This window comes from Scophthalmus maximus, chromosome 21 (genome assembly GCF_022379125.1).
Source record: "Scophthalmus maximus strain ysfricsl-2021 chromosome 21, ASM2237912v1, whole genome shotgun sequence".
Classification (NCBI taxonomy): domain Eukaryota; kingdom Metazoa; phylum Chordata; class Actinopteri; order Pleuronectiformes; family Scophthalmidae; genus Scophthalmus; species Scophthalmus maximus.
In genome coordinates, this window is record NC_061535.1 from 11,961,229 (window position 1) to 11,984,738 (window position 23,510).

Below are 23,510 nucleotides of genomic sequence, written 5' to 3' on the forward strand. Positions count from 1 at the left end.
TTGTACTTCAGGAATCATGTATTTACTATAACAGAATAGACATTTTAATTTATTATTTACATCAGTTTGGTCAAACATAAATGCACAGCATGATTAGTTAAATCGTCAGCAACCTCGTGTGTGTGTGTGTGTGTGTGTGTGTGTGTGTGTGTGTGTGTGTGTGTGTGTGTGTCACTCTCAGCTGCTCCAGGTGAGTCTAAAGCCCGACTGCAGGGTGGAATACTGGGCTTGGAAGACGACGTACACGTGATGGGAGGAGGCTGTGAACGGTGCGATGTTGGTTTCCTGAAAAAACACGACAGAGACGGGAAACTAGTAACATGCCACATGCTATCGGTCAATAGATTTTTTGAGTTTACTGTACGTACCGCTCCGCAGTACGGCCCGGCGGGCGACGAGGACGCGTCGGGGCCATCGTACAACTTCAAGTAGTTGCTCTGGCAGTCTCCGGGGTCGTCGATACTGATCTGGGCAAAGATGACTGTCACCACGCGGCCCCTGGGAGCCCTGATGCTCCACTCACAGCGGGTGTTGTTGGGGTAGGTGCCAGGGTAGTTGGGACTGGCGAGCGAGCCGTGGTCTCCGGACAGATTGCCACCGCAAGCTGGTGCAACAGACAAATGAGACAAAGATGCAATTATAGATCTTCAATTAGACGTTTCAAATCATTTACATAAACGGTTGAGTTCTGACCGTGAGGAGAGGACGTCCACGTGGCCTCAAAGCCGTCCCGGGCGCCGGAGTAGTCGCTCTTGAAGCGCAAGTAGAGCAGATTGGATTGTGGGAAGACGGGGCTGGGCAGCGTGCTGCCACAGAACTTCCCAACCAGTGGCGATTCAGCTGTGCTGCCGTTACGAATCTGAGAGACGACACGGCGAGACGGAAGCGTGAGAGCGGACCGTGGTGAGGTCCAGTGAGGAAAGTGTGGGGAGCAGGTAGAAGCTCAATGCTGAATGTTGTCGTTCTACCTCCAGATAGTCGAAGCCACAACTGCTGTGGCTCTCCAGATCAAAACTGTTGAAGAAGAAGGAGATGTAGTGGTTCTGCGGTGCCTTCAGGAGGATGGTGCAGTCCATGTTGTGGGGGTAGATGTCAGGCCAGCCCGGGCTCTTCAGGTGGCCGTGTTCCTGTTCGTAGGTTCGGCTGCAGCCTGGGAAAAACCACCGGCACCACAGTCAGAGCACTTATCAGGAACACGCACCATGCCCACTGTTTCAAAAAAACCCTCAGATGTCATTTCTTCTAGAAAAGCAGTTCATGAAACGTTTATAGGAAGAGATGTTAGATCTGGTCAAATCCTTTGAGCAGCACAAATGTCACCGGAACGATCTGCACGGAAAAAGACACAAACATCCAAACAAGTTCCCAGGTTGCGTGCACCTACTTGCGATCTGATAGGTGAAACTCAGGCCATTTCCCGACACAAAGGTGTCAGACTTGAAGTCGACGTGCACCGTCCTGCTGTAGCTGTAGAAGTCTTGCGGACGAGCGTCAGACGCGCAGAACTTGAGCGACTGCCCATAGTCTCCCTGAGGAAGAGAAGAACCAAAGGATTTTCGAGATGGTAGGGTATCATCGGTATCATCTCTGTTGCCTGCGATCCAGCACTTCCTGCTCAGGTCGCATCCCCTGTCCGAACTCACCACAGGCCAGTCCCTCATCTCCAGGAAGTTTGTGGAGCAGCTCTGGCCGGGCTGGAGCGCAAAGTTCTGGAATGACAGTTTGATGGTTTCCTGTGCCGGAGCATCCAGTATCCAGCGGCAGGAGGTGAAAGGAGGATATGCATTGGGGAAGGAGGGCGAGCTTAGGGTCTGGACGGTGGTTGTGGTGTTCAGAGTGCCGCCGCAGAGCACTGGGGGGGAGGCAGACACGTCAAGAGGTTTGGTAAAAGCGTGAAATGACAAATGCAATAAAAATGCAAAAACACAAGGCTTCAAAAGTAGTAGATGTCCTTTGAAAGCTTGTTGAGTGAAAACAAAGCCTTGTTTCTGTAGCACGTACAGTGCAGTACAGTAGAGGGAAAGAAAGGAAAAGGTCTCTTACAAGGCACGACTCTGTAGGTAGCATTGAAGCCTCGCCGCTGCACCGAGTTGTCGGTGACAAAGTGAACGGTCAGGAAGTTGCCGCTCGATACGAAGAAAGCAGGGGCGGAGCTTCCGCAAAAAGTCCCGACCAGAGGGAAGTTAATGTTGTCACCATCATACACCTGACAGAGATATGAAAGAGATTAACAGAACACTAAAGCATAGCTGTATGTTGAAAATATTGTTCCCATGAAATACTATATACTTTGACGGAGTCGTAGCGGCAGGTAGAGGAGGACTCCAGCTCGAAAGAGTTGAAGGTCAGGTTGACGGCCCTGTTGACCGGCATCTCGATGGTCCACATGCAGTCCATCCTTGGCTCGTAACTCCCGTCCAGGTTCGGATCTGGGGAACCAAACATGCCCATGGGCATGGACAGGTAGCCGCCACATCCCTGCGCCGGACCTGTGGGCGAGTCCGAAATAAAACACTTCAATCTTGATATAGCTGTTTTCAGAAGTTTCCGGGTTTTGCCGCTCACGTGTGACGAACGTGGCAAGAGACTGTTTGACTGAGACGCATTTCACGCCAACAGGAACATTGTCAGGTGTCATTCACCTACCGAGCGTCTCGCTGTAGACGGCCCTCCAGCCGATCCCGCCCACCGAGGCGTCCGTCCTGAAGACGATGAACAGCTGGTTGGCGGAGGAGCGCAGGTTGGGCGGGAGCACCGCGCCGCAGAATTTCCCCATCAGGGGCGACAGGGTGTCCGGTCCGTCGTAAACCGCCACGTAGTCGTAGCGGCAGGAAGACGACGCCTCCAGGTGGAAGGTGTTGAACCTGCGGAGGGAGAAGAAGGACAGGAAAAAAGCATTGAGAGAGTAAAATATTCATCTTTATACACAGTCATTGTATGTCTCACATAGACTTTGAGTTTCCCAGAATGCATTGCGTGCAGACTTACTTGAGATCCACTACTTTGCCTGCTGGGACCATGATGTGGTAGGTGCAGTTGATGTTGTGGTGGTAGTTGGTCATGGAGAGAGCCGGACTGCTCACGGTTCCCATGGTGCTGTTGAAGAAACCACCACATGCTGCAGACACACAAAAACACAGACAATCATTCTCACCAGGTTTTTGTTTCCCGCGACTGCCGTTTCGGCCTCGATTCTGCATACGAGAACATACAGTAGCAGTTATTTGTCGTCTCTTTACTCACGGATGGCTCTGTACTCTGCCATGAAGCCATTGTCGCTGACCACAGAGTCAGAGTAGAAGTGGAGTAGCATGGGCCCGAAGGTGGAGAAGGACCCCGGGACGCTGGTGCCACACAACGTGGCGATGGGAGTGCTGCTGGTAGCCAGGCCGTAGATCTTCAGCCCGTCATACTGACAGGTGGAGTCCGCTAGACAACGCACGGACAGACACAGGACACATACTCAACAAACAACTTCTGCAGGCGATTCTCTGTCCAATGTGTTCCTAAATGCCCAAAACACTTGCCTTCAACTTGGAAGACCTGAAAGACGACGACGATCACCGTCTGTGCTCCGGCGTCTATGGTGTAGTTGCAGTTGGACCAGTCGGGATAGTCGGCCGGGTAATTTGGAGAAACCACGCGTCCGTTGGGAGCCGTGAAGTTTGCACCGCATCCTGATGAACAGAGGACGTCAGACTTTCATTGGATGCTGAGGACCTGTCCTATAGGGTACTCATCTTCTGCTCTCTGATAAAAGATTTCCTTCTGAATAAACACAGGCACCTGACATTCAGTGCAACACACAATGCTGCCTGGTTCTTACTGGTGCTGAAGGAGGCTGAGAAGCCTTTGCCGGTGGCTTCCGTGGCCTGGAATCGGCTGGTGATGACGTTAGACGGAGCGATGACGGGGCCCGGGGCCGTGGAGCCACAGCTTGTTGACAGCAGAGCCTCGGGACGTTGGTTCTGACCTGACCACACCTGAAGGAAAAATATACAATGATTGAGAAATTGTTGACAATTGTTGTCGGAATTTAGGCACCAAGCTGTGCTCGTACCTTGACGTAGCTGTTCTGGCAGGTCCCGGTGCTGTCCGGAATCTGGAAATCGCCGTTGAAGCTCATCTCCAGGTGGTTTCCCTCGTGGGCAATGATCTGCCAGGAACACTCGACATTGGGCGGGAAGTTCTGGGGATAGTTTGGAGACTTGAAAATTCCAGAGTCGGCGTGTATCACCCCTCCGCAGCCTGGTCGAAAAAACAAATATTAATTCATTATAGTTAGGTAAAGAACATGTACAAGCGTGTCTGTTGAGTCAGTGTGAACTCACCCGACGAATCGGCCGACCAGGAGGCTACAAAGCCTCCTCTGGACACGCTGTGGTCCGCCAGGAAGACGACGGCGAGCCTGTTGGATCCGGACTTGATGGTCCCCGGGGAAGTCACGCCGCAGTACTGGCCGATGACGGGGGAGCCCGGGGATCCTCCGTTGAAAATGGTGACAGAGTCCCAGCCACATGTGGAGTGGGGCTCCAGGTTGAAGTAGGTGAAGCTGAGCTGTGGTAAAACAGGGGAGGGTGAATCCGGTGCTGGCGGTAAACACACTCAGCGGTTTCTGAACATGACTGAGCTGAAAGACTGGGAATTTTTTTTGCCGTTCCTGTCTCAGTTGAGCTCCTTTTCTGTTAATGTTACTGGTGGTGGATCCTTCCGGCTAAACAAGTCTCTACAAATACAGAACTAATAGTATCACGATGTTTAAAACGAGTATGTGTAAATTCTTCGCGTCAGGTGGTGCAAACTCACCGTAATGGTGTGGCCCACTGGAGCCTCGAGCAGCCAAGCGCAGCGACTGGGGCTGGGGTAGATACTGGGGTAATTCGGACTGGACAGCACCCCTCCCTCACCAGTCTGCAATCCTCCACATTCTGCGAAGAGAGAATGATCCAGATAAGGCCAGTGATGGTAACATAATGACCACTGTCTGTAGATTAGAAAAAAACGAATCCTGTATTTTAATATACCGTACATAATCAAGCTTCAGTGTCTTGTCTTACCAGAGAACATGTACTTGGCCTTGAAGCCTAGGTCTCCCTGGGAGGCGTCAGTCTGGAAATGGACCCAGAGCTCCGGGGTGAAGACCACGATGGGAATTGTGGGGACGGTCTGCCCGCAAAACTTGGCCAGCAGCTCCCCATCATAGTTACCTGAGGGACAGCGTAGAAAGTTTAAAACAAATCTCATTTCTAACTTGTTCCACTCTCTAAAAAGTCTCTTCAAATGACAGTTTAGAATGTTTTGTTGAAGCCTGGGGATCTAGGATGGAATTCAGGATTTCCAACCGATGACTAATACCATTGGCCGGAAAACAAAGGGGTGTGGAGAGGTGGGGAAGAAAGGTGAATGGTAATAAGAAGTAAAGTCTGACGACATCCGGTTGGAGAGAAGAGAAAGGCAGGTCTGAGGAGATGAGGGGAGGATAAAGGAACAGCAGGAGATAATGAAATGTGTGGCGACTTCCCTCCTTCCTGTGTGGCACCCACCCAAACGGAACTGGAGGTAGTCGGACTCGCAGATCTGGTGGTTCTCCAGGTGCATGTCCTCTATCAGCACCACGATGGAGGAGTTGATGTGCTGTGGGTTCCGGATGAGCCACTCGCAGTTGAGGTTGTTGCTGTAGTTGGACACCAGGTACCCGGGCGAAGTGAAGTTCCCGCCCACTGGGTTGTTCAGGACTCCACCACACACTGAACAACGACGGCAACGTGAAAATGACATTAGAGAAGCAGACTCAACAGCAAACACTACATCCTTTTCCCAAAAACGTCAGCCTCAAATCTTAGCCACGTCCGAGGTCGCATCTAACCTGCAGGCTCCTCAGAGGAGTAAGACGCCGTGAAGCCGCCGTTGGACTCTGAGGCGTCAGAGCGGAACACAACGGTCATGGTGTTGCCAGAGGAGCGAACCTGGGTGCCTGCCGGTACTGAGCCACAGAATCGCTGCAGGCGAGGGGCATCGTCCATGAACCCGTTCAGTGCCTAGAAGACACGGAGGAAACACAGGGGTACTAGATCTGCAGCACAGCAGCAGCATTACCAGGATCAGGATTCAACAACATTGTAGCCGTTTATTTATTTGTTAGTTCAAAATTTTTTTAATCTTTCCTGGCAGAAAGAGACTCACTTCAACGTAGTCAAACACACAGGAAGAACCAGACTCCTCCAGCCGCAGGTCATTAATGGTGAGCGTGACTCGGCGGCCCGCCGGCACCACCAGCTCCCAGCGACACACCCGGCTGTGGGGGTACAAGTTGGGGTAGTTGGGGGAGGAGATGGTTCCCGAGGGAGCGTTCAGCTCTCCTCCGCAGGCTGCAAGGGGAGGGCGAGGAAAGGGTAAAATCAGGGAGTGACGTTAAACAGGAGAAATCACATCTTCTACGTTAAAAACTGTTGTTGACTTGTAAATCGTCGTACCTTCAACGCTGGCCTCAAACGACAGACTGAATCCAGCTGCGTTTCCGCTGTTGTCACTGACGAACTTGACGTAGGCGAAACTGTCGGACGTGTCCATGGAAGCTGGAAGGTTAGAGCCACAGTGTCGGCCCAGCAGGCGTCCTACACACACAGAGAACAGGGAAAATAAATGTACAGTGCGACCGGTGACAATGTGCGAAGTGAAGTGAATGTAAGTGAGTAACTTCATCTACTGTGTTTGGCACTACTCGGAAAGGAGAGTTTTCTCACCTGAGGCATTGTACTCTCTGATCTCCACATAGTCCGCGGAGCATCCTGAAGTGGCCTGCACACTGAAGTTCCTGAAGCCGAGGGTGAGGTAGTGCCCAGTGGGGCCCTCCAGGTACCACTCACAGCTGGAGCCGTCAGGGTAGTTGGACCCCGGGAAGCCAGGGCTGGAGATTACACCCCTCTGACCTATGTAGGTCCCTCCACAAGTGGCTGTGAGGGAGTAGAGGTACAAAATACGAACATGAGTACAACCAAAAAGCCGTAGTAAAATATTTCTAGGATTTTAGCTGCGTGATGACCGCTACATGCTTACCCTTGGAGTACTTTGCCTTGAAGCCCTTGTGCGTGACGCTGGTGTCGGTGCGAAACCGGAGAAGCATGGAGGAACCCGTCGAGTGCTGGGTAGATGGTCGGGTGTTGCCGCACAGTCGGGAAATCAAGTCGGCGTTGGTGGTTGAGCCGTCGCGCACCTCCAAGTAGTCATACAAGCATCTGAGAAGCACATGGATGAAGACACCCAAAAACAAGCTCACGATCCCCAAAGTAATTTACAGAGATAAATGTACAACATTTTTAAAACTAGTAAAAGTTTGGGATAAAGGTCAGAGTTCCTCCAACAGTGTGTGGCCAATTTTTGGTCTCCAAACTTATATATTTGTCATATTATTTCATCCCTACTGTGTATTTGTAAGTATGTGCAGCAGGTTGAGCTTATTTCGTAAGGAGCTAGAAAGTAGCAGTCGTACTGGGTCGTGGGCTCAATGTAGATTTCATCCTCAAAGTCTATTTGCACAGCTTCTCCATTGGGCACGGTGATGACCCAGACACAGTCGACGTTCTGGGGGTAGTTCTGAGGGTAGTTGGGCGAAGTGATGTAGCCCGGAGGATCGTTATGGCTCAGCTCGATGAAGCCGCCGCACGCTGCGGAAATAGAGACAGAGCAAAGTTTGTTTTTCTCTTTACAGTCCACTCTTTGTATACAAACTATATTTATTGGTGTGAGATACTGCACAGTAGAGAAAGATAGAAAAAAGGGTGAGGTTTCTGTACCCTGACTGTGGGCCTCAAATGTCAGCTTGAAGCCACTGGCCTCATTACTGCCATCGGACAGGAAGTGAAGGAAGAGGTGGTTGTCGGTCGTCTGGAGGAGGGACGGGGGACTTGTACCACAGAGACGTCCCCCCAGTAATGGAGATGAACCGTCCGGACCGTTCCTAAGCTGCGGAGACAGATGCAAGTGAATAATAACTGGAAATAAACAATTGAACTAGCGGATCATGAAAACCTCCTGAGAAGATGGGACATTTGTTGTACCTGAGTAGTTTCAAGCAATAACAATGCGCAAATTATTACTGAATCTTATAACTGAACCACTTTTTTAATCTTACTCCTCAGTACAGAACAAATTCAGACCAATACATCATTTGGCCGATACAAGCCTTTCTCAGACAAATCGATATCGACATAGGAGTATGGACCTGGTTTTTGAAAACTTCTATTCGTAATTCATACATTACCTCGAGGTAGTCTCCTGAGCTGCATGCCGTTCCATAGCCTTGAATCTGGAAGGGGCTCTGGAAGGTGACAGAAACCCTGAAGCCCGGCGTCACCATCACGTGCCAGCTACAGTCCAGACCGGGCATGTAGTTCTGGGGGTAGTGCGGACTGCTCACCACACCGCGGTCTACGTGCAGAAGGCCACCGCAACCTGGAAGGTATAAAGTATACCGGAAACATAAAGGACGATGATTGTTATTGATGGTACAATTATTGTTCAACCTCAACCCCACATATTTCACACAACCATGCTGCAATATTGCTTCTGGTGTTTGACCTCTGGAGTAGGAGGCGTTAAAGCCTCGGCCGTTGACGCTGCTGTCCGAGGAGAAGTGAATGAACATGGAATCTCCTGTCGAGTGCAGGGGACCCGGGGGATCCCGACCACACACATTGGCCAGCACCGGGGCTAGACTGGACCCACCTGGGAACACACACACACACGGTGCTGTCGTTAAATCCTGGCTCAGGTGTCATGTCGACCACAGAAAAGGCTTTTTTTCTGCGAGTTTTACCGTCTCTGATGACTAGGCTGTCGAAGTAGCAGGTGGGGTAGTCCTCCATGTCCAGAGACAAGATGTTGAACTCTACAATCGAGTCTGGAGAACGAATCAACCAGGTGCACTCCTGGTCATTAGGGTACTCCTCAGGCCAGCCGGGGGAAAAGAAGAAGCCAGGAGTCTCTCCGGCTATTAGCACCCCACCGCATGCACCTGACACACACACAGAGAAACACACACAGGTTCAATCAGATGGCTCACAGGCAAAAACATTTTTATGATTTCATGATTTACATTGTCTTGTTGGGCCTCGGAGGAGCTATGTGCTCTACTGCATGTCAGTCAAGTGGTTGTGTTGTTGTGTTGCAGTGTCTGACCTGGTGGGATGGTGGGTGGCGGTCCAGAGTCCTGCACAGCGGTCCATTCCACAAGGAAGCCTCGTCCTCCTGTCACCGAGTCCGACGTGAACTGCAGGGTGACCGTGCTGCCAGTACTCCTCACGGGAGGGGGCAGGCCCAGGCCACAGAATGTCCCGATGTGATAGTGATGTACACTGGGGCCGTCGAATATCTGGGGACCAACGATGATTTAAGGGCAGAATGGATTACGCAGCGTCACACAGTATCTGTGAAAAACCCGTCGTCACCACCAGGGCTCAGTCCTCTCTCTCATGTTATTACCTTGAGGTCGTCGTAGTAGCAGTCGTACAGGTCCTCGATGTCGATGTCCAAGAAGCGGATCTGGATGTAGCTGCCTCCCTCCACAGTTACGGTCCAGCGGTAGTCGGCATTACTCGGGTACGTTCTGGGATACAGCGGGGACGCAATCTGACCCATATCCCCCACCAAGTCATTACCATACACTGGGAAACAGTGAGGGAGTCAAGAGTTAGATGTCTTATCCCCACTCTAATTGAAATGTATCTATATACTAGTCATTTATTCATCCACTTCACGTGGACACTCACAGTGTGAGAAGGTGGCTCTGAATCCGGCTCCGCTAATTGATGAATCCGAGACGAACTTGACCCACAGGATATGGCCGATCACGGAGGTGTAGTTGGAGGGGAGCGAGGTCCCGCAAAAGCGCCCGACCAGAGACCCGGTGGAGTTTCCCTCTCTGATTTCCAGGTAGTCGTTGTGGCAGCCAGAGTCGCCCTGCAGGTGAAAGATACTGGGCACAAACAACAAGGCCGTCACGGATATTCAGTGGAGGAGAGTATCTTATAAAATACAAATCTACGCTGGAACTAACATGAATGAGAGCTGGAGACGGTTTCCCGGTGAGCTCTTGATGGTCCACACACACTCCACGTTGGGCGGGTAAGCGTCGGGATAGTTGGGACTGTTGAACGCACCGCTCTCCATCAGCAGATCTCCTCCGCAACCTGAGCAGAAGAGGTGAATGAAGGAGGATTTTTCTGGAGGGATCATGTTCGCAGCAGTGTGTATGCATGAGAACAGAAGGTCAGTAGGTGTATTCGTCTGTGAGCAGCGTGTCCCGGTGTGTCTTACTGGAGGTGGATGCGGAGTAGGTGGCCCGGAAACCTTTCATGGAGACGGAGCGGTCGGAGACGAAGTTGACCACCAGAGAGTTACTGAAGGACGTCACCGGATGAGGTAATTCCGTGCCACAATAGCGCCCTGACAAGAATTGACATCACATTTTAATTTAAATATAGTTTGTTTTTGTTTTTCATATTGTAAAAAATAGTATAGTAAAACTACCTATTGACGGCGCCTGGTAGTTGTCTCCATCCAGGACCTCCACAGCGTCATGGGAGCAGTTGGAGTAGACCCTCTCTAAGTCAAATTCGGTGAATGACAGTGTCACATGGTTGACTGGCCATAGGAAGAAAGGTCAAATGTTAAAGAATGCAATATTTCAATGTGTAACATCATGTATAGAACAATACTTTTGTTTGAGGGCCTTGATTAAAACGACTCACATGGTTCCTGTGCGCTGATGATCCAGCTGCAGTTCTGATTGGGTGGGTATGGTGCCGGGTACCGTGGCGATGCAATGGCCCCGCCCTCATTGTCAGTGACAATGGTCGCACCACAGGCTGTTGAAAACAAACAAACAAAATGATAAGTCTTTAGGTGTCAGCACAGTCTGAATATGAGGCGGACGGATTATAAGAGGAAACAACGGAGATACATTCCCCAAGTGACTGAAACCGAATCTCAAAAGGAGACTCACCCTCGGAGAAGTGAGCGCTGAAACCGCGGTGGCTGCGGCTGGAGTCCGACCTGAAGCGAACAGTGATGATGTTCTGCGTGGAGGTGATGGACGGAGGAAGACTGGTGCCACAAACACGGGCGAGCAGCGGAGAAGATGTGGTCGGACCATCGTGAATCTACAGGAGGGACAGACATACGGCTTCAGTAAAGATATGTAGGTTTACATTTATTGCATTTACAGTACAGACATTCCAAAATAAATCATTCCCTCACAGCCACGTAGTCCCAGAGGCAGCTGCTGTGAGGTTCGATGTCCAGGTCGGAGAAATTGAAGAAGACGCGGTGGTGGGAATCGACGCTGATGACCCAGGAACAGTCCACATTGTTGGGATAGCTGCCGGGATAGGACGGAGAATGGATCTCCCCCGACGGAGCGGTGACTGGGCCCCCGCAGCCTGCAGGAAGACGGGCGGTAAATTAAAGGTCCCCGAGAGGTTTGTGGCGACAGATGAATGCGTACATGTACTCGGCGACGTCCACCCACCTCCCGGGACTTCATTCCAGCTCGCGTTGAATCCTCGTCCGCTGACATAGGCATCAGACTTGAAGCGCACCGTGAGCAGGTTGCCAGTGCTGGAGACCTGCATTGGGCTGGATGTGGTGCTGCAGAGCTGGACCAGCCGCGGGGCTGACAGGTCTGGGCCTCCATACACCTGAGGGGAAGGAAGCTTGTTACATGGTCTAAACCTAATCCAGTTAGACCCTTTAGATGACATGAATCCGCCTCAGAGATGTTGTTTGAAGATCTACTTGAAGAACAGCAGTTTTTTTTATGAACTACTTACTTGCAGCACATCGTAGTTGCAGTCCTGGTGGAACTCCACGTCGAACTCGTGGATGGTGAGGGTGATGCTGCTGCCCGCCGATGTGGTGATGTACCAGATACACTCCCTGTTTTCTGGATACCTGTTGGGGTAGTCCGGGCTGTTGAAGGAACCGCTGGGGCCGGAGAGCTCCTGGCCACAACCTGCAGGTCAGAGGGCACAAAAGTACTAACCTGCTGTATTCATATTAACAAATCTGTACATTCCAGACTATAAATTTCCTCTAAAGAAAACTTTCCACAGGATTCTGAAACTGTCCTTATGACAGGAAAGCCCCGTCTTTGAAGGGGATGAAAGTAGTGGATGTGATAGGCTACATACTATACGATGCTCCTCACTGAGTATTTAACCTGCCTACTGTATATTTTTGACCTGTATCTACTGTATTGTCATGCTGATGTGGCCGGGGATCCATTTACCATTCTGGTACCACATCATCTGGAAGCCAGACTTGGACACGGACCCGTCGGTTGTGAACACCACCGTGAGGGCCGAGCTTGTGGTGCCGTTGGCTGGAGGGGGCGTGTATCCACAGTATGTACCAATGAGAGGAGCCCGCTCGTCAGGTCCGTTATAGAGCTGGGGAAAGGAAAGAGGCATGAGTGGCGAGTATCATAAACAGCTAACAACCAGAAGGCTACGACCACATAAAGCTGGAAAATGAGGACTTGACTTTTTTAAAAAGTGAAGATTTTTTTCACAAAGTTCACAAAGGACATATTGATTTAATTGGAAGAAATGGGATGAAACAAGACAAATCCAAACAATATTTTAGTGTATTTGGATACATTTCAGATCAGTGTGTAATCTCATAGACGATAGACATTTGTATGTAGACAGTTTATGTTTCAGTTTTATGGCTGAACAACAGGCGTCTGTGCACCTTTATGTAGTCGTATCTGCAGCTGCTGAAGGCCTCCAGCTGGAAGGCAGTGAAGGTGTAGTTGATGGTGTTTCCACTGCTGGCGTGGATGGTCCAGCTGCACTGGGAGTTGTATGGGTAGTCGTTGGGGAAGTTCAGCGACTCCACTGCTCCCGACTGTCGTCTTGAGATACTCACGTTACGGCAGTCTGAAAAGAAACAAAAACAACAACAAACCGAATTAAACACTAACAAAGGCTTCTTTTATTTTTGAGATGGGGTGGTTCGGGGTATTTTGGCATTTTCACAGATTTCTTAGGGAATAATTCATGGATCTTGATTTTTAAAAAAAATCAGTTTTATTACTTTCCTCTGCATATCTGTTAATCATTTTTTTAAAACATGCTGATTCAGTGTTTAGACATTTTTGAAGTGTTTTAACAGCATGTGTGCGTGCGTTTTGTTGTTGTTGTGTGTGTGTGTGTGTGTGTGTGTGTGTGTGTGTGAGAGTGTGTGTGTTTTCGTACTTGAGGTGTATGATGCGAGGAAGCCTCCGGTACTGACGCTGTTGTCGGTGCGTAGTTTGACATAAAGTTGATTTGAGGAGGAGTTGATGACGCTGGGCAGCTGGTTGCCACACAAATTGGCAAGCTGTGGGGCACTGCCGCTGTTACCGTCATGCACCTGAACACACACACACACACACACACACACACACACACACACACACACACACACATACATAAAGTGAAGCGTTCAGCCCATAACTATTGCATAATTCACACACACACACACACACACACACACACACACACACACACACACACACACACACACACACACACACACACACACACACACACACACACACACACACACTTATTGTGAGGTATAGCACTCACAGCCAAGTAATCGTAGGAGCAGGTGGAGCTGGACTCAAGGTGGAAATCGGAGAACGAGAGAAGGAGCTCGTTGCCTTGGTTGGTCCTGATGTTCCAGTAGCACTCGGCATTAGGGTGATAGGGCAGGGGGTAGTTCGGGGAGGAAAATGCCCCAGAGGCAGTTGTCAACGTTCCTCCGCAGCCTTGGGGAAAAAAAAGGGATGAAATAGAATTAGACAAGAAGAAGATTGATAGTGTTGTTTTCTTCTGGGGCGTTTGGCTGATACCTCTTCATTTCCTTTTCATCACTTAGCAAATTATATATATTATATATATATATTACATTTTTCCAACACTTTAACTTTCTCAGGTTAACTTGGCTAAAAGATGGAAAGTCTAACATCGCAACACGGTGAACCACTCACCAGTCTGTGAGCCGTCCCAGTGGGCGAAGAATCCGCTACGCGTGCTGATTACATCGGAGCGGAATCTAACCCAAAGACGGTTGCTATGGGATACCAGGACCGGAGGCCCCTGATTGGCACAGAACTTGCCAATCAAGGGAGACGTCTCGTAACCGCCATCCCTGCAAAAGGCAGTGGAAGATTGAAATGTCGGAAGTCATAGTGAATACAGAAAGACAGATGCAAGACAGTGTCATCTGTATCTCTCATTTAGCTTGAAGCAGACAAGACAGATGCAATGGGTGAAGCTTTATTCATGTGCAAAGACCTTTCCTGCTTTGTGGACTGAAACTTCAGTTGATAGAACAAAAGCTCCTTTTCATCAAACTCTCCCACCGTGAATTCTTTCCTTACCTGATCTCCACAAAGTCATAGTGGCAATTGGGGGATCCCTCCAGGTCGAAGCTGGTGAAGTTCAGCATTATCTGCATGTTGACCTGCACGGTGATCTTGAAAACGCAGTCTCTGCTAGTGGGGTAGTTGCTGGGGTAATTGGGTGAAAAGAAGGAGCCTGTCGGGGAGGTGAAGGTCTCACTACAATCTGACGGGGAGAGAGAAGTTGAAACGGATCAAATGATTTGTCAGATATTCAGTGATCTGAAAAACGTACTGTCTGTCCAATTTGTCGTGTGTACCTGTGGTAGCGTTGATGGAGACGTAGCTGGCAGAGAATCCCTCTGTGGCCATACTGGAGTCAGTCACAAACAGCAGCGTCAACATGCTGTCAGTGCTGGTGATGGATGGAGGCACCGAACGCCCGCAGTACCTGTACGTACACAACCCCCCACCAACCAATATCGTTACTAACCAAGTATAACAAATGAGGAATGCCATTCAGGAAATAATCTGTGAGAAATCTGAAAGCAAATTGAAATGATAGTCGGAAAATATGGGAAAAAAATATTTTTTTTCAAATCAAAGAATAAACTGCCCAAATCCAGGTGTGAACTAAGGGTCTGAACAAATTTGTTACATTTGTTTTTTACTTTTAAATACATAAAAAACATTTTTTTTCAATTCGTCTTTATTGCTTATTGAGTTTAGGGGAGAAAATGTAAATTCATTAATTTCAAACTAAATCTAAAAAGAATGTTTTTGACGCAACTGTATGTAACACACACACAAACGTGACAACACACACACGTCACATACCTGCCAATCTTGGTGCCGGTCTGCACGGTGCCATTGTCATAGACCTCCACATAGTCATAGGCACAGTTACTGTGGTACTCCAAGTTGAAGGAGTCAAAAGACAGCCGAACCAGGTTGCCCGGGGAGACGGCGATGTACCAGGTGCAGTTGGCACCGTGGGGGTAGTTGGTCGGGTGGCCGGGGCTTGTGATGGTGCCTGAGGGACTGCTCAGGGTATCACCACAGCCTGGCGCAGGAAGAAAAAAAAAGAAAAAGGACAACTGGTCAACGCTACAGTATGGTGAACTTTTGGAGAAGATTCAATTATCTTTAGAAGACAATCATTTGCGTTTTATCTGTGGTGAAATACACACTGTACAAACGATTATTTCAGACCACTTCTCTCACCCTCCAAGGCAGAGCCGTAGGCGGCCTCAAAGCCGTGGTTGCTGACGGACGAGTCGGTCTTGAATTTGATGTACATGGATCTCTGAGTGGACTGGAGCCTGGGGGGAATCGCGTCACTACAGAATGTCCCCAGCAGAGGAGAGCTGGATGTGGAGCCGTCTCTCACCTGGAAGAAAACAAGCACCGCTGCAAGGGATCCTCATGGAAAAAGGTATTCATTTTTTGTGTGTAACGCAAAACCTATGCTAACACAAAGTTCAATTTGAAAGAAAAACGGTTGGTGTGAATAATTTGGTTTGACATTTATTTACCTCGACAAAGTCATACCGACAGGAATTTCCCTCGACGTCAAACGACAGGAAGTTGAGTGTGACCACGTAGCCCTCTGGCTGGTTGATGACCCACTCACAGACCTTGTTGTGGGGATAGGCGTCGGGGTGGTACGGAGAGCGTAGCTGGCCCGTCCCAGACAAAGTTCCTCCACAAGCTGGGGAGGCGAGAAGGTTAAAGCCAAAGACGAAGACAAAGCTTAAACTGTATATGGATTCAAATCAGTGCCTGGCAAACTAGAGAACTATGATGCAAATGAATGAAAGTACACTTTTTGATGTGATCAATTCTGAGGACATTTTGGGATCTGCAGAGACTGTTGGGTACTAGGACTTTGGCTTTTATGATGCCCTCGCCCTTAGAGAAATATGAAATAAACTCTCACCAATGGTATAGACTGCCCTGAAACCTGCCCGGCTGACTGAGCTGTCGGACCTGAAGCGAACCCACAGCAAGTTGGAGGATGAGACGATGGGAGCCGGCAGGGAGCTCCCACAGTACTTCCCTATCAGAGGATCAGTCTCCAGCCTGCCATCACGAACCTGGAAAGAGAGGGGATAGAGGAAAAGGATGAGGAGTGTTTTAGATTTAGGGGGCAGTAATAACTTCATTAATGAAACACAAGGGTGTGGCCTGGCATGGACATTTTGGGCGTGCTCTTAATAAATGTATTTTTAAAACATATCCTACCTCCACATAGTCAAAAGTACACATGCTGTGACTCTCCAGGTTCATGTGAGTGAAGTTGAGGGCCACCTTCTCGCTGACGGGAATCCTGATCAAGTAGATACACTGCCGATTGTGGGCATAGTCGTTGGGCCAGTTGGGGGAGATGATGATGCCCTCGCTGTCAGTAAAGGTACCACCACAACCAGGGTCACCTAAGAACACACAACACATGGTGATATCTTTAATATCTTCACACACACACACACACACACACACACACACACACACACACACACACACACACACACACACACACACACACACACACACACACACACACACACACACACACACACACACACACACACACACACACACACACACACACACACACACACACAGTCCCACTTGGGTGGCCCACTTCCTTACTTGGCGACGTTGTGTATGTGATGTGGAAGCCTCGGTCGGAGATACTGAAGTCAGAGTGGAAGTGGATCCACGCAGCCGGACCCGTTGTCTGCAGGGGTGCAGGTGACGAAGTACTGCAATATTTCCCCAGAACTTGGTCTTCGGGCAGAAGACCGTCCCGGATCTATGGTGGTCGGGCACAATGATACAGTAAATAATATGGACTATAATGACAATAAGACAATAAGAACCCTGTTTTCATTACACCCACACATTTTCTCAGTGATTTTCATTGACTGATTTAAATAAAATGTAAAAGACATTGGGGAAATGTTCTCACTTCTAAGTAGTCATAGCTGCAGTCTTGGTGCTGCTCCAGACTGAGAGTCCCGAACGCGAAGGTAATGAGCTTGCCCGGCTCCACTGTCACTGTCCAATAGCAGTCCCGCCCCGGTGGGTAGTTTCCAGGGTAGCCAGGTGAGTTGATGTTGCCATAGGGAGCAGTTAGTTCGCCTCCACACACTAAGATCAGAAGGAGAACGATTATTTCGAAAAATTATATGAGGGGTCACACACCACGTTAACAAGTCAAGGTCGACATGACGCTGCAGAACTTCAGGCTCTCCAATATAGGTCAACATTTCTGCTGTGTTCTACCCGCAAACCCTACCTGGTTCCCGGGACTCCCAAACAACTGTGAAGCCGCCGGCACTGATAGAGTGGTCAGAGCGAAACCAGAAATATAGGGAATGGTGGGAGCTGAAGAGCTCCTGCGGGTTATTTTGGCCGCAGTATTTGCCGATTATGAAAGCCGAGGGACTGTCCCCATCTTGAATCTGAAGGAAGTCGAAGTTGCAGTTGGCACTGCTCTCCAAGTGGAAGTAAGGAAAGGTAATGCGCAGAATCTGAAGAAGAGAGCACACACAGCATTCTAAGCATTTGTCACATCCACTACTATCAATTGATTCTCATTTCTCCCTTTCACTTTCAGGGCCAGCCAGAGGGCAACCGACCTTGTCTGGGTCAGTTCGGATCACCCAGGCACAGCTGACGAGGTGATCGTATTCATCGCCACCTGGAGTGTTGGGGTAGCTGAAGGAGCCCGCAGGGCCGGTCAGGTAACCTCCACACTCTGGAACGCGTAGAGAAAAGTTAGGATAGCGCTTGATGACGAGGACAAAGAACAAACACGAGAACACAAACGCCAACGGAATGGTGCGTTTCTCCTTTTCTTGTCCCAAAAAATGCCACAGGCACTAAATACTTCGTAGGCACACGTGGCCTGTTCTTGTTTTCCTATCCATACCTTGCTGTGCGTTCTGGCAGAGCGGGCCGGTCCACTGGGCCGTGCAAGTACACGTGAATCCGTCCGTGCCGTCGGTGCAGGTTCCTCCGTTTTGACAGGGATTGCTTGAGCATTCGTTGGTGTTCTGGTCACAGTTCACGCCTTGCCAGCCAGAGTTGCAATTGCAGATGTAGCCCGGAGCTGAGGTTGTGGCCTGTGACAGAGGTGGAGGTACACTAGTAAGACATTCATAAATGAATAGCTATAAAGGGATCTGATTCTGCATTTTCTCGTGTGTCATTAACACAAAAACCCTTGCAATGAAAACTACATGCCAACAAATGTCGTCACGGTTCGTGCTGGAGAACCAGGTATCTTTTTAAGATTAAATGTTTGTCCCTTGTGGCCGCCAAAGAATCCCACAGTGTCTGAACAGACACACACACACTCACCACACACTGTCCGTGGACACAAGGGTTGTTGGTCTGACATATGTTGCTGGTCTGGGTGCAACCCGTCGGCCCAAAACCATTGCCCGCGTAGCCAGGAAGGCAGGTACATATAGGGAAGCTTGAAGCTGGTGGATGAGAAGAAGAAGAAGAATACATGGTCATGTTGTCTCACACTGCACGTGGCACTTGCAGTTTTTTCCTTTTGACAGTGGAAACAAAATCTTTTGTTTTCGTTTTTACCTGAGCTTGAGGAGCAAGTAGCTAATGGGGAACAGCCTCCGTTGTTGGTAGCGCAGATACTGGCCTGGGTGCATGTTCTCCCATCCCCCTCGTAACCTGCATTGGGATCGCACATGTTTTATAAGGATCCATTATATTTGACACCATATACCAACAGTCACATTCATAACCTTGGTGATGAATATCCTGGTATTGACACACACGTCTTCTCTAGTGGTTATCAAGAGTTCATAGAAATGCCGTCACATTCGTCCGTCCGGTTTTTCTGCCCCTCATACCTTGAGGGCAGGTGCCACAGTGGAAGGAGCCCATCGTGTTCAGGCACTGCACCATGGGAGCGGTGGAGCAGCCGCCGTTATTGGACGAACACTCGTTCACATCCTGACAGCTGTAACCGTTGCCTTGCCAGCCTGAGACATAAAAATAGAAATGTTAGAAGCAATTAAAACAGCTCTTCATTCATTCAGCCTCTACATTAAAGCATAATGAAATTGTGTCTTTGCATTTTACCAGCGGGACAGGCTCCGCAGTAGAAGGAACCCTGGGTGTTGTGGCAGGGAACTATGGGGTTGGTGGAGCAAGGCTTGATGGACAGGTTACATTCATTGACATCAGCCACGCAGGCCGAGTTCCCAGCAGGAGCCTCCCAGCCGCCCTCACAGATGCACTGGTATTTCGGCTGTTTATTGGGGAAAATAAAATCATATCTACTGTAAAATTGAATCATGGAAATTAAACCCTAATTCAACAATCTAATATGTGTGAGTTTTTGTCTCCTTTTGCATGTTTTTTTTAAGTTAACTGGTAGATTTACCTGTCCAGCAACAAGCCGGTCTGCATCAATACACGTGCCATGTACGCACAAGTCCCGTCCTGCATTTCTGCAGTCGTCATAACGCACAGTGCAGAGAGAGCCGGACCATTCTGGAGAGCAGGTACAGCTACAGACACACACATTAAGAAATATCCGTTCAGATTCAATGATTGTCACTGTGCCATGCAGTAAGTTATGAAACAAAGACTATCACAATAAAAGGATCATTAAAGGGAGAATGACACACACACTTTTTTGGAATCTAGCAACACAGGGAATTTAGATTTTATCTGCTGAAGGTGAACTCTTTCTCTGACCTTTTTGTTAAATATTTTGTGTATTTTAATTATCATTTTGTCATTAACAAGTGTTCATGAAACCAGTGCATCTGTCCTGAAGATCTAATTTGTATCACGCAGATCTCTCAACGGTCAACAGAGCATTTTTAACAAATAAATCAAACGGCAAAAAATGTATTATTTAATTAAATTAGAGTATTACCAAAGGCTTGCAACATACCTGAATGATCCAGGGGTGTTGACACAGGTTCCTCCATTCTGACAACCCTGAAACGTTCCTGAGTGAATCTGACATTCGTTGACATCTGTGGCACAGTTAGGACCCTGACAAAGAGAGAGAGAGATTAAAAACATTCTTCTTCCACGAAAAGTAAGCAAATTGTAATAACACAGTATGGAACTCACAGCCCAGTTTTCGGGACACAAACAGTGGAATGAGCTGAGTAAGTTCAGACACGTTGCTCCATTCTGACAGGGATTGCTGCTGCAGGACGTCCTCTGCACCGTCTGGGTGAGAAGAAAGACGAGGACACATGAGACGTGTGTGTGTGTGTGTGTTACAGTTTGAGCCATTGTTACATCCAACACTTCTAAAACGTCTTACCAGTTCAAGTGCAGACACTTTGGTCTCGAGCGAAGACGTCTTGAAAGGATGGGAAAGAAAAACTGAATTTTTACGGCATTGGCAGCATACGCACTGTATTCACAAATCCATTGTGGCAATATACAGAGGCAGATTAACAAAAATGTTGTCACTGTCCAAATAGTTTTTTTTAATGTCCTACCCGAGTATCGAGCTGGTTTAGCTTGTTGGCGATGTCAGGGGGAACTCCGCCTCCGTGAGACTTAATGTTATCAATGTCGTCTTTGTTGGTTTTGATCTGAAATCAGAGAACACACAAGACACTTCAAGCTGAAGACAAATTATAAATTATTGCAATGTATCATTTTGGGGATTGCTTTTGTCTGAGGTTACAATATTTGATGTATTAAACGTTGAATTTGTTCAGAATTCTTTGATCATTTGGATATGGTCTAGAACATGTTTTGTGATGGACACACTAAAACAACAGTTTGACTGTTTAAATGCTGCACAGTGCTAAATCCTGCGATCCACGGACTCTAATGCACCCCATCGGTCCCGTGATCTTTGGTCCCGTCCAAATTGCTGCGTGTGCTTCCTAACGCGTTAATCATTCACGGTCTCATATGAGGAGCAGCAGGCTGTGCCCTGTGTAAAAGCTGATACGAGTGTCATAATGAGACACTTACACAAAACAGTAGTGAAAACATCCAGCTTGTTTGGATAAGCAAATCGGTTTACAGTCTGGATGTCGGTGATGAGGAGGAGATATGAACAAGAGCATCAGCACGACTAAGAGGACCACAACATTTGAGAAAGGCTTACTCCCGACCAGAAAGTCATTAGTTCGAGTCATATAAGTCGACTAGATGGTGCATGTTCACGATATTACATATTTTCATACAGGCTTGAAAACATTTGTTTTTGTATACATAGAGGTCAGATACGTCTGCAGTGGAACTGATTTATCTGTCATGTGGGCCGTTTGTTTGTTGTCGGCAGGATTACACCAAAAAAATCCCGCCGGCAGATCTCCAAGAAACTTGGTTGAAGGATGGGACATGGGCCAAGAAAGAACCCAGATCCAGACAATTCACCCATTTCCCAGGGAATAATTCATGGATCTCAATGACATTTTTTTTTTTATATGGCATTACATATGTGGCATATTTAGGCCACTGATATCTATCAGTTTCTGCAATTTGTTGCAGCTTGATTGATTTGAATGGGACTGTTGTGCCTTATCAGAGGAAATCTACTGTAGCACCATTTTACTTTATTATGCATAAGTCGCTTTATTGCATTCACATGTTTTTTATGATCTTTTTGTGAGACGAGAGGATGGAAACAATGTTTGGCAACACCAGACTTGTAGTTTGTGCTTTCTGTAACGAAGTCAGGCACGAAAGCGAAGCCATCACAAAACTTGTATCTGTAGGGCCTTTTCTGTAAATCACAAAGTTTAAGACTTCTTCTCCTGTGCCATTGCGTTTCCATCAGGTCACGGACGAGGTCAAAGCTTACCTGACTCAGGAGTAGGGTGAGGTCTTCATTACCCACTTTAACTCGGCCCGATGCGGACGTCTGGAAGCGGATCTCTTTGTTGTCCCCGGTGGTGAACACAAGGTGACCGTTGTCTGACAGCATGCGCGGCCTACGGAGTCAAACCACCGTCAAGAGTTGTGGTCATACTGTACAACTGGTTTAGGGTACGCTTTAACAAAAATGCACATCCCCATCAGGAATCCCACAGTGAATCTCTGATTATATTCTGTAATAATTCCCTTTGTGCCTCTAAACATTAGGAGCAGATTTCCAGTAACAATTTAGTTCCCCCCCAACTGTTAAACAAAATAAGATCATTTTTGATGCACCACTACACAAATACATCCTCACATGAATCTCTGCAAAACCCCCACTCACTGATCACTGCTGATGTCCCTCCCGTTCCGTCCCTGTGCCGCCGCTGCGTCCCCCGGCTCTCCTTGCAGCCCGTCCAGAAGAAACAGGAGAATGTAGAACAGCCATGACAGTCGCAGTGTCCCAGCCATAGAAAAAGAGAGATGTGTTGCCCCCGGACTCTCGAAACGCTTTACTGAGCTCCGATGAGCCGCTCGCTGCCAAAGACTTTGACCTGACACTTGTACCATAAAGCACCATCATGATTTACCAAAGCTGGTTAACTTTATTATTGAGCGAGAACGTCCCTCACATGATCGTGGGAGATCAATAACTTGTTTTTCTTCTTTTTTTAAAAACCTATTTCTTTTATCTTGTTTGTACTCTGTAGCACTTTGAGATTGCTTTTGGCAATGAAAGGTGCTCTATAAATGAAATGTATTATTATAATTATTATGTTTTGTGTGAAGATGCGTGTGTTTGCTTTGCAGATGTCAGACGTGGGTTAGCGATGGGCAGATGAGCATGAAGTCAAATTATCTTTAAAAGATCTTTCCTCAAGTGACCCCTGAATGTCATAATATCCACAATAGTCACATCATGAACTTTTCATCAGTAACTTTATGAGCAGTTTTTGGAAACAATTTCTAAAACCCAATTTTTTTTCAGAAGAATTGTTATATTTAGTTTATTTCACTTTTTACTTCTTAAATCAATTATTAAAAAAAAATAATCTAAAGCTGTTTTCAAAATTGAGTCTGGACTTTTTCCCAGAGTTTGACTTTCACATAGTACACAGTATGAAGAACGTATCACATATCAAAAAATATTCAATGGTCGCTTATAACCGTGTCCATTATTTCCTCAAGTGACATCTCATAACACACACACACTTAGATCATGTGAGACGGACAATAA

At 48.1% G+C, this 23,510-nt stretch overlaps 1 protein-coding gene across 1 annotated transcript; it reads right to left on the minus strand.

The window, feature by feature from the left end:
• On the minus strand, positions 1-22,806 carry cubn (cubilin (intrinsic factor-cobalamin receptor)). The gene is made up of 67 exons (XM_047329884.1): positions 22,617-22,806; positions 22,218-22,347; positions 20,896-20,991; positions 20,715-20,753; positions 20,516-20,617; positions 20,331-20,434; positions 19,812-19,938; positions 19,508-19,676; positions 19,276-19,407; positions 18,998-19,093; positions 18,758-18,882; positions 18,327-18,519; positions 18,034-18,152; positions 17,691-17,925; positions 17,361-17,542; positions 17,042-17,204; positions 16,634-16,824; positions 16,329-16,485; positions 15,925-16,100; positions 15,614-15,779; positions 15,227-15,452; positions 14,710-14,840; positions 14,429-14,615; positions 14,036-14,196; positions 13,632-13,813; positions 13,257-13,413; positions 12,751-12,938; positions 12,287-12,446; positions 11,829-12,010; positions 11,528-11,696; positions 11,257-11,438; positions 11,003-11,159; positions 10,749-10,865; positions 10,528-10,641; positions 10,315-10,443; positions 10,055-10,187; positions 9,768-9,973; positions 9,481-9,662; positions 9,178-9,370; positions 8,816-9,013; positions 8,578-8,724; positions 8,261-8,451; positions 7,794-7,962; positions 7,490-7,664; positions 7,057-7,235; positions 6,744-6,953; positions 6,474-6,614; positions 6,184-6,368; positions 5,867-6,038; positions 5,544-5,747; positions 5,058-5,207; positions 4,807-4,928; positions 4,332-4,557; positions 4,061-4,248; positions 3,827-3,983; positions 3,528-3,677; positions 3,244-3,429; positions 2,989-3,118; positions 2,647-2,864; positions 2,290-2,489; positions 2,044-2,206; positions 1,644-1,852; positions 1,385-1,529; positions 969-1,150; positions 694-859; positions 369-604; positions 1-285 (listed from the first exon to the last, which is right to left on the minus strand). Exons 1-67 carry the CDS (start codon positions 22,742-22,744, stop codon positions 178-180), a joined length of 10,893 nt encoding a protein of 3,630 aa, XP_047185840.1. The 5' UTR covers positions 22,745-22,806; the 3' UTR covers positions 1-177.
• Between the last annotated feature and the right edge of the window lie 704 nt (positions 22,807-23,510).